The 10,107-nt window shown below is 43.2% G+C and overlaps 2 protein-coding genes across 2 annotated transcripts; both read right to left on the reverse strand.

Annotated features, from left to right (window-relative positions):
- Positions 1-3,418, reverse strand: igbp1 (immunoglobulin (CD79A) binding protein 1). Its single transcript, XM_034093190.1, is given in 4 exon segments — positions 1-1,416; positions 1,419-1,610; positions 1,921-2,262; positions 2,848-3,418. Coding segments are annotated over 4 exon segments (1,074 nt in total). The 5' UTR covers positions 3,307-3,418; the 3' UTR covers positions 1-1,335.
- Positions 3,419-4,243: 825 nt separating this feature from the next.
- LOC117453853 (dolichyl-diphosphooligosaccharide--protein glycosyltransferase subunit MAGT1-like) lies at positions 4,244-9,765 on the reverse strand. The gene is made up of 10 exons (XM_034092868.2): positions 9,624-9,765; positions 8,643-8,812; positions 8,446-8,563; positions 8,114-8,254; positions 7,884-8,024; positions 6,740-6,829; positions 6,603-6,666; positions 6,272-6,346; positions 5,733-5,823; positions 4,244-5,641 (listed from the first exon to the last, which is right to left on the reverse strand). Exons 1-10 carry the CDS (start codon positions 9,702-9,704, stop codon positions 5,626-5,628), a joined length of 987 nt encoding a protein of 328 aa, XP_033948759.1. The 5' UTR covers positions 9,705-9,765; the 3' UTR covers positions 4,244-5,625.
- Positions 9,766-10,107: the final 342 nt, after the last annotated feature.

Here is a 10,107-nt window from a genome sequence, read left to right on the forward strand (position 1 = left end):
TGTAATTCACATTGGGAGTGCTAGGGAGATGTCCCCACCACTTTTTTAATCATCATTTCTTAACAATGATCTGAAAATAGCTGCATTAGCTATCAAAAAAAGGTAAAGTAAGCTCAAAAGAATTCCCCCTTAGCCTACCGGTTCTAAAATGACCCAAACACTTGCATTTGTTCAGAAACGTACAATAATAATACACAAATTACTGACAGTAAAAAAAGGACACAGTTACACTGTTATGTCAGGGTAGCAATTTTGAATGTGCATCAGGAAGAATGTAAAGAAAACAAATCCAAACTCTCGGCGGATGATACGGCTGGGCATGTGAGCCGCAAGCATCTATAATGATACTAAGAGTCCTGCAGCGCTCAACCCCACAGAGCAGGAGCCAACCGGGGAGCCTCTGGCCACATGGTCCTGTTCAGGGTTAGCCTGGGTTTGCTCTCATCAGCCAGGAGCCTCTGGCCACATGGTCCTGTTCAGGGTTAGCCTGGGTTTGCTCTCATCAGCCAGGAGCCTCTGGCCACATGGTCCTGTTCAGGGTTAGCCTGGGTTTGCTCTCATCAGCCAGGAGCATGCTGGAAAGTGGAATGCCTGCGGTCCCAGCTGGGTTAGCAGATCTCTCCTCCCGCCCTCCATGGTTTTGGCCTGGCGTGTGACAGGTGGCCTTTCTTCCAATGAGCACACCTCCTCCTCTGATGTTGAAGAGTCATGTTGTCATATGTGCTCCAGTCTATGAGCTATGCCAGTGGCTGCATATGGGTGGTGAGGCCAAACTTCACAAACACATGGATTAGCTTTACACACAACTGTTGTTCCTTACTTAAATAAATGCTTCTGAGATCCTGATGTGATACTCAACGATGGATGGGATGGAATTATTTAATGCACACATTTCAAGCAAATTGAGAAAAATAAGTTAAAATCAGACTTAGTCATAATTTGTTACTAAAATGGACCTAGGTTTTGGTAAGCGGTGTTTTAATTTCTAACAGATCCTCTACACTGATTTTAGACGTACAGTTTCTTCAGTGCCTTTATTCTACAAAGAAAGAGTTAGGCTATACAAGCAGAAACAGTGGCATCATAGTTGGGTTTGATTCAGTCCAGCCAAAATGTAGATTATATAAGACTCACTGTAACACATCATACCACAGAGGGGCTTTTAATCCAGCCTTGTAAAAGACTGGCAACATGTAGATGATAAACATCAGTAGCATTTAGAAAATAATTTACAATGCTGTGATCACCTTCTCATCCAATCAGTCTTAAGGATCCGAACTGTGAAGGATGTTCACTCCCTGGACCGACTAGAGCAGAAAAGAGGAACCCGATTGGTCAGCCCATGTTGTGGCGGTTTCCATAACCTCTGCGGTGACTTTCTTTGTAATCATCCCAGTTCCTGGGTTTTCAAGCCGTGACTCCTCGTCATCATTTTCAGCCTTCTTCTCTTTATCTTCTTCTTCTCTCTCCTTCGCATCAGTGTCCTCCTCCGTATCAACCCCCCTGGGTATCCCCTGGTCGGGGAGACGCCCTCGTTTCTTGTGCTCATCATACCACTCATCCACTGTCATGGTGGCGAGGCTGGGGTAACCTGCCCCGAACACCTTAGCCTGGGAATGGAACAAACACATGGAATCACACAATGTTGCAGGGCACGTTAATGGAACTACAACATGAAGTTGGGCCCTTCATTTATCACTTCGGTTCAGTTGCTAACATCTCTGAAAAGACTTCAAACCAAGTCTAGCATTTCTGTCCAGCTAATTCTTGCTACCTGCAGACAGACATGCACTTTGATAATTTATCATTAAGCCTATGTTGGTTGACAGATTTCAGACAAGCTAATGTATCGTTCTAGCGGTCTGTTATTTGCTACTTCTGCATTCCCTAGTGAATACCTAGTTGAGTACACAGTCTCACCTGCACCATGTCCTTGGTGATTATGAAAGGCTTCATGGGGGGCCTGGCGGGCCTGGCGGGCTGAGCCGGCTGCTTGGCAGCACCCTGCTTCAGACCATCCATCTTCTGGAGTATCTCCACCTCCTGGTCAATGCTCTCTATTTCCTCCAGACACACAGTGACCCATCTCTGAACGTTAAGAAGGTAAAAGTCTCTGGTGACTTCATCGTCGGCCTGTCCGCTGTCCACAGCTCTGCGTACATCCGTCAGTCTGGCTTCCAGATCCTTCCTCTGACGGTAGCGCTCGATCTTAGCTTGTCTCCGTACTGCCATGGAAACAAGGTCTGGCTGGCAAGGGACAGACTGGAACAAGAACCACACTTTACAATTCAGAACTTACTCATTTTCCAACTGTGCAATTACTCCTTTCCACTGCATTGTTCAGCTCGACTAGAAATTACCTTAAGTACCAGGTACTGTCTCTTTTCCATAGAGGATAGTAAAGAATATGTATGAGTACCAGGTAGAAGCCGCAACTTTCGCCAATGGAAAACCAACCAGGACCAAGTCAAGTCGATCCGGAAATTATGCAAATACGAAACTTTTGATAACTTAATTTAGAATAAAGCACAGTGCTGCTAACCCCTCAGTTTATACTTACACTTTAAACTGGGACACACCCTCCTGCCAATTGATCCAATGGTATATTTGAATTTGAACACACACACACACACACACACACACACACACACACACACACACACACACCACACACACACACACACACACACACACACACCACACACACACACACACACACACACACACACACACACACACACACACACACACACACACACACACACACACACACACACACACACACACACACCTATTTACTGTCATTAATGCTAGTGTACGTAATACGTATAAGCAACTTAACGTTACCGGAGCCGCAGGGGATTCGTTTTCTGATGCTTCGCAAGGACTCGAGTTTTCATTCGCAGTCGGAAGTTCAAACCGTGACAGATTATACTCATGGCATCTCTTCAAGAAATCAATGAAGTAGGTGCGGGCTGTTTGGACTATCTCCAGCCGTCGGTCCCGGCCGCTCTGCTTCAGGCTGAGCGCCCCGCACAGCGCGGGCAGCAGCAAGTACCTCAGGTCGGCCGTGGCCACCTCCTCCAGCTCCTCATTGCAGCTGAACAGGTCGAGCTGAGCCACCATTGTAGACGCCTCTTCCAACATACCGATACCGCGTTTAACTCGAACCTGGATACTCGAAGAGGCAAGCGGTTCATTTGTACTATCTACATCATCAAATATCTTCCAGCCCCGCTCTAACAGATCACATAGTTTAGAAGGTTCTGCGGTGGAAGCATCGTTGTTGTTTTCAGAGTCCGCCATCTTGTCTCTTACTCCAGCTCTCTTCTTCGATTATTTTCTTCAGTGTTTTAGCAAATACTGCCCACCACCGGCCAAACCTTCGAACGACCTGGAAGCTCCAACTACATCTTCTCAAACAACAGAGGTGGGAAGTCAAAGTACATCACTCAAGTACTGTAATTAAGTACCCCACTACAATTCAGAGGTAAATGGTGTAATTTGACTCCACTACATTTATTTAATAGCTTTAGTTACTTACTGCATATCTGGATGAATTATGTGAAATATAATCAAGTCTTAAATCAGACTTTAGTTCCACCCGGAGTAAATTCACAAGCTACCCTGCAGTATACAAAGTCATTCAAACTAGCTGCACCTTCACCAGCTTTAATAACACTTTAAAGATCAATCATTATCAAACTTATCATGTAATTCTGAAATGGACCAATCTGCATATTCAGTACTTTTGGTACTTTAAGTATATTTGATGCTAATACTTTTGTACTTTTACTTGAGTGACCTTTTGAATGCAGGAATGTTTGTAATAGATTATTACACATACTTCTAATTTTACACGATCTGAGTACTTCTCCTACCTCTGTTTAACAATATAATATGTCAAATATACTTCAGCAGAATATTCATAGTAGACTAAAATAATGCATTACAAAGAAGCCATCAGATCAGTGGTGGTCACAGAACCCAGCATAGTGTTGTTGAAATATTTAAATCATAGATATTATGATTATTAGCTCCGGTCATAAGATTTGCATTGCCATTTCTACACTGTAGCTTTCGTGCATATGACATTAAAACCTTTGAATCTTGAATTATATGTCATTGATGATAATAAATACTATGTCTTGCCAGGAGATATGGTTCCTTTGTGTGCTTTTGGTCAAATGCTCAGTATAATGCTAACACAAATTAAAAGAAAGAAGAACAGGCAAACACCGAGTCAGTTAAGGCACTTTAATATTAGAAAAAATCACCTCAAGTAACCACAGACATTCAAAGCACTTTGTTTTACACAACATGGTTTGTACTTCTGGGTATCCATTTGAATGAGTTTGTCTACAATCCCACTCCCAGTGAAGGCTGTTCTTGCTTCATCTTAAGTGACAACATTAAGAGAAAGTAGTTAAGTTGCCATCTGTACCTTTTTCCATTTGAACAGTTCACTATATACCTATTACAGCTGAAAAGAAAGATTTATTCTCAAGTTACTTCATTAATCCAAATGAGTTATATAGTGTACTCTTAGTAGATGTGATTTAATTGGAAAAGAGAAGAAGTGTTCCACTCCACTGTTTTCTCCTCCAAACTGCTATTTCATACTTGGCTATTTGAAGATGAATTGGGGTGGGGGTACACTTTATAAAACTCTCATCCCTTAACCTACTTCTACTTTCAACTACTGGATTACAAAATGGTTCAAAGCAAACCCTGAGTGTTTGATTTAAAAAACATAGAAAGGGCAATTTCATTTAATTGTGTATCCACCAGGTGGTGGTCGTTTATTTGATAGATAGATAGATAGATGGTCTTTTCCCCCCAAACAGATACTCCTTTAGCTCAGGTCATTGCATCCTTTAACTTGTTATAAACTGACCACCACTGAGTGGGATTAGTAATGAATGCAGACTGCCTTAAGAGTTATACAAATCACTTTACAAATAATGACTTTATTATTAGTTCTTTCTTCAGGACATGTCATCCTACAGCCCAGTAGCGGGGCACTTTAAGGCACAAACATAAATATTGAGAGTGAAGTTGCCCGCAATAAATACCTTTGTTTCTGAGTTTCAATGGGTTCATGCGATTAACAAGTCTACTTATAAGGGAGCACTTTAAAGGTGTTGATTCTTTCTAAATAAAAAGCTTTTTGATGAGTGGATACTAAGCATGTGTACTACCACAGAAAATAGTCACAATTGAACCTTCATATATTACCATCCTAGGACTAGAGCTGTCTAAGATGTTACCAAAAGTACAGATTTTCAGAATGCTGAGAACCCTCTGATAGCGGCTCCCAGGGGAAGTTCAGAAATATAAGAAGCAGACAGATTTGTGTCCAGTAGGACCTGGACTGAAGACACCAGTGTAGCATGCATACTGGTTGTTGCTCTGTTGTTGGCAAGTGAATTGCTTGGTGAGTCTTTGAAGGCACAGTGTGTATGTGTGTGTTGACACACACACTTGTGGCTCAACAGATATGAGACAAGCCATGGCTTAGCCGGCTGAAAAGGGGCATTTCCATGGACAGTACTCTGCTTGTTAGCAGCATTTTGGGGAACTCCCTGTTCAGACTTGCTTTAAAGTTGGAGGCATTGTTGAGCTCTAAGTCATCAGGAAGCTGCATAGAAAACAAGATGAGGTTAGCCAACAGGACAAACGGCAGGACGCCAGCCAATAGCTGCAGCTAAAACAAGACCAACAGTCTTTACCTGTATGGATATCCATGGTACTTTGCTCTGAATATGGACAACAGCCAGCTGAAGAACAGCATCACCAGACCAATGCCTGCTACACACATGACTGACACACACACACACACACACACACACACACACACACACACACACACACACACACACACACACGTTTGAATACAATCACAGACTTCAGTTGGGCAGAGAAGCAGCAATGACATAATGTGCGTTTGAAATTAAACTAGTGGACATTTGTAATATTTAGTGTAGTGTGTGGAACATCTTGGAAGGTCCCTTGGTGGAATCTGAATGGATCTCAGAGGGCAGATCTCTGCCAAGGCCAAATGCCCTCTCTTGCAATATTACACAAACAAATGTGTGTCTGCCCTGTGGTTCTGATCCGGTCCAAAATGTGGAGGCTGTTTGGATTCCTCTTGGCCTCTGCCATACCCTTCCTCTCAGATTAGAGAGATGGGGCCATCACTTGCTCAGAAATACTGGTGACAATGGGAACAGAAACACATCATCATCTTTGTGGGTCCGTGTGCACATACTCTTCCTCTTTCCGATGTCCATGTCAGAGGTGGCGGCCTCACACAGCAGCACCATTCCCATGGTAACAGCAGCATCTGACAGTTTGGTCAAGGTTTAAAATGCAACTGCATGCTGGGCATAACATTAGTCTACTCAAACAACCCTAATAACCATATTACATAGAAACAATAATAATATTATTATTGGGAAATAATGAAAGGCTTTAAAAACAACAACAGACAACAAAGCTAAAGGGGCGAGAAACAATGCAAAGGCTGTCATCTTGAATCACTAAGGATCAGTTTGTGGGGGTCTGGCTCAGTATTAAGCGTAACACAGGTCGAGGGATACTGAAGAGGAGGATGATGTGAGTCTCAGCCACAAACTGGGCCTGACTGCTGCCGTGGATGTAGCTCTGGAAAGAAACACAGTTAGATCCTGTTTGGATGGTTTGTTCACACATCATAAAGAAAGGGTTTTCTTCTTACCACTTGCCCTGTGCTGGGGTTCTTGTGTGCATAAGGCGGACCTCTGATGTGGTTCCACATCTGGCCCGAGGTCATGATCAGGACAAAGCACTGAAATACACAAACACAGCACAAATGATCCACCTGTGTGCCGGAACAGCAGCATGCCCCCCCCCCCGCAGCAGCAGCTCCCCACAGAGGGGAGAGGAGGAGAAGTCACCGAGCCAAACAGAAACCTTGGCGACTGCCATCAGCGCATGTCACCTTATCGGCCGATGTGCCCATGGTGGTAAACGGCTAACATCGGACGATACCGATGTCTCGGCGTAGCTTTGATTACTCACACGCCTTGCACTCGTTACCATTATCCTTCTGGTTGGTTCAGTTTGTTTCAGTACATCTAATGAACCAGGTACTTGTAGTCCTGCGAGGGCTGGCTGCACGTTCTTCAAGTTCAATCTAAATCCATCTATTCATTACAATGTTGATCTATTCCGTACACACCTGTATTTACTGTTGGACCTCCCTCTGTAAGAGCCGTTCTCCCAGCCACTGGGTAAAAGGCTAACGTTGGCAGGACACTAAGTATATTCTTTGAATTTTATTTCAATTAAAACCACCGACTTGCCATAGTTTTGTATATATAGATGTTTGTTAATGTTTATGACAGCGATGAATACTGTGAAGCAGGTTACTGGGGCCTGTCGAGCTAAATGGCTTTACGCCAGTAAGACCGGCGAGTCCGGAAACGTGGAAGGGTATATGTTTTTGACTGCGTTAACGTGTATTTAAATAACTTAATGCAGTGTTATTGTTTATAGGTATAGTGGACTGTGTAAGATTCAATGTGGATTTGGACGCCGTCTTTGTTTTTCTTTAGTTGGCGTTTGCAACGTCTGGGCAATGAACAAATATAACCAACACCTGATAATAATCTAAATAACAAACAGTATTAAAGCATGGAGAATATAGCAACTGAAAAGAATAGCATTCGGGAATGTGCAGAACCTGAAGTCTAACATATCCTTTTTCAACGTGAGGAACAGATTCACCCAAATGTTCTGCTTTATAAGATCCTCTAACGCTCCGACGAGACCGTTTCCCCTTCTTCACATCTTACAGAGTATTATCACCAGTAGGTCATCAGTGTGTGCGTGGCTGTTACCAGTGCAGAGAAGGCCCACACGTTCTTGTTAAAGAGGAACTCCAAATTGTGTCTTCGCAGATATGCCAGTCCTCCAATCACAGCCAGGAGGAAGCCCAGCAGGAGAGGCCCTGCGTAGTTGGGAGGGCGAATGACGCGGATCTAAGAAACACATAAACGTGTGATTGGTAAACTCAAGTTGTGGTCATATCGTCATGGTAAACGTACGGAAATGATGATGAATGTTTTACCTGCACATCAGTCCTGTCTGCCACCCATCTGGCCAGCTGCTCAGCTGCAAAGCCTCTGACCTGCAGCTCATAGGTATCAGACTTGCGAGGTTTCCCTTTGGACGGGAAGTGGAGGAAGGTCGGAGCAGAATTCATACCGAGCTGCAACACAAGCACATTACTTTATTAATGTCCATGCACTTAAACTAATAACTCAACCTTTAAACCTTTGCAGCGCTAACCAAACTCTTGGATTTAGAACTTGGATAAACCTGCTTTGGCAGCAACAACATCACACACTTCTAACTTCTAAACGTCTAACTCAATGAGCTTCGTTTTTTATGTTGTCTCACCATCTGAAAGACGTCGGATCCTTCATCAAAGTCTACACATGCGAAGAAGACTTTGTTTGTAAATGCAGAGGAATAACGCCACGAGTTAGCCAGCATCTGGAACTCCTCGTCAGCTTGTCTGAAATGAAAACATTGTTTAAATACACTGTTAAGAATAGAAATAAAAGCATTGCCTCTCAGGGGCCCCCATGTCTTACTTGCAGACCCCACACTGCCTCTGTGGCTGCAGTGCAGTGAACATGATGACCACCGAATAGTTCCTGGGAGGAGCCTTCACAAAGCGACGGAATTTATCCCCATTCATCCTGATAACTGATCGCTTGGAGGTCCACTCCATCATCTGGGTCAACTTCTCTGACAGCAGAGTCTACACAGGACACAGACACCTCAGAGTCTTAGAACAGCCATCCTGATACAACTCCATGCAGCATTTGGGATCAAGATAGGGAACGTTAAAACAAATGTATAAACTCTTAGGTTATATTCAAACAGTTACTCCTTCGCACTAGAACCATTGGTTGGCATGTTGGTTATGAAAGTCATAAACTCACAACAAACAATCCATTAATAAAAAACAATTAAGCAGTGACATTGCATATGATCAGATGTTCATAAATGTATTTCTTTGTTTTACATTCAGGCAGAGGAAAACCTATTTAACAGAAATGTAATATTATGGGCATATCGTGATAGTTATGGCTGGCAACCTGCACATAAAACGGCCTGATAATCTGTTCTGTTCTATTCCTACTACTAGGATACTACATTGTATCACTATGCTTGATACAAGCAATCAATACAGAGATGGTTTGAATAACGAAAGGTTTAATAAAAGGATAACTTGATTCACATTCTAGGCGTGTAAGAGGAAGTGTAGTTTGTCCTTCCTGTAGCAGTCTACTTCCTGATGCAGTCTGTACTTCCTGAAGCCGTGTTCAGAGTTCTTATACATCCATGGTTCAGAGAGCTAACGCTGACTGTGCCCCTGCATGAGCCAATAGCAGATGCATGTGATGCGTTGCGCAATTATTCGATTTTTTCATAGTTCCTTACAACAAGCGAACGTTAGCTATGTCCTGGTTGCATTTAGCCTAGCTTCTCGGATTGACACGGACTTTTGAAACGTCGCAGAAATATCAGTTAACTTTTTCCGGTGTGTGTTACAGAATAAATGTCACCTCTTTTTTCTTCTGTGCATCAGCAGGGTCATTGTAGATATTAATGAAGAGAAACAGCAAGAGCAAAACGTTTCCAAACATTCTGAGACCGTCTGCAACACTGTCCACTCTTCCTTTTCTTCTTCTTCTCCTTCTTGGAGGGTCATTAGCGGTAGTCAACCGAAGAATAGGTACTTTCCCGCCACCTACCGGACTGGAGTTTGTATCAAGGTTCAAGGTTTTTATTAGTCATACCATACTTTTCTGATGTCATGGTCCAAGGGGAAATAAAAGTGTGTGTGTGTGTGTGTGTGTGTGTGTGTGTGTGTGTGTGTGTGTGTGTGTGTGTGTGTGTGTGTGTGTGTGTGTGTGTGTGTGTGTGTGTGTGTGTGTGTGTGTGTGTGTGTGTGTGTGTGTGGTCTAGCATTACTATACTTGTGGGGACCTACATCTGTTTACATAGTCACGTGTGGGGACAAATTGGAGGTCCCCATAAGGGGGATCA

This window comes from Pseudochaenichthys georgianus, chromosome 10 (assembly GCF_902827115.2).
Source record: "Pseudochaenichthys georgianus chromosome 10, fPseGeo1.2, whole genome shotgun sequence".
Classification (NCBI taxonomy): Eukaryota; Metazoa; Chordata; class Actinopteri; order Perciformes; family Channichthyidae; genus Pseudochaenichthys; species Pseudochaenichthys georgianus.

Coding starts and splice junctions, on each gene's coding strand:
- LOC117453853 (XM_034092868.2), bottom strand. CDS start 9,704: ATGTTTGGAAACGTTTTGCTCTTGCTGTTTCTCTTCATTAATATCTAC. Junction 8,813..9,623: donor ATGCACAGAAGAAAAAAGAG/GTGACATTTATT, acceptor TGTCCTGTGTAG/ACTCTGCTGTCAGAGAAGTT. Junction 6,667..6,739: donor ACCCCAGCACAGGGCAAGTG/GTAAGAAGAAAA, acceptor GTTTCTTTCCAG/AGCTACATCCACGGCAGCAG.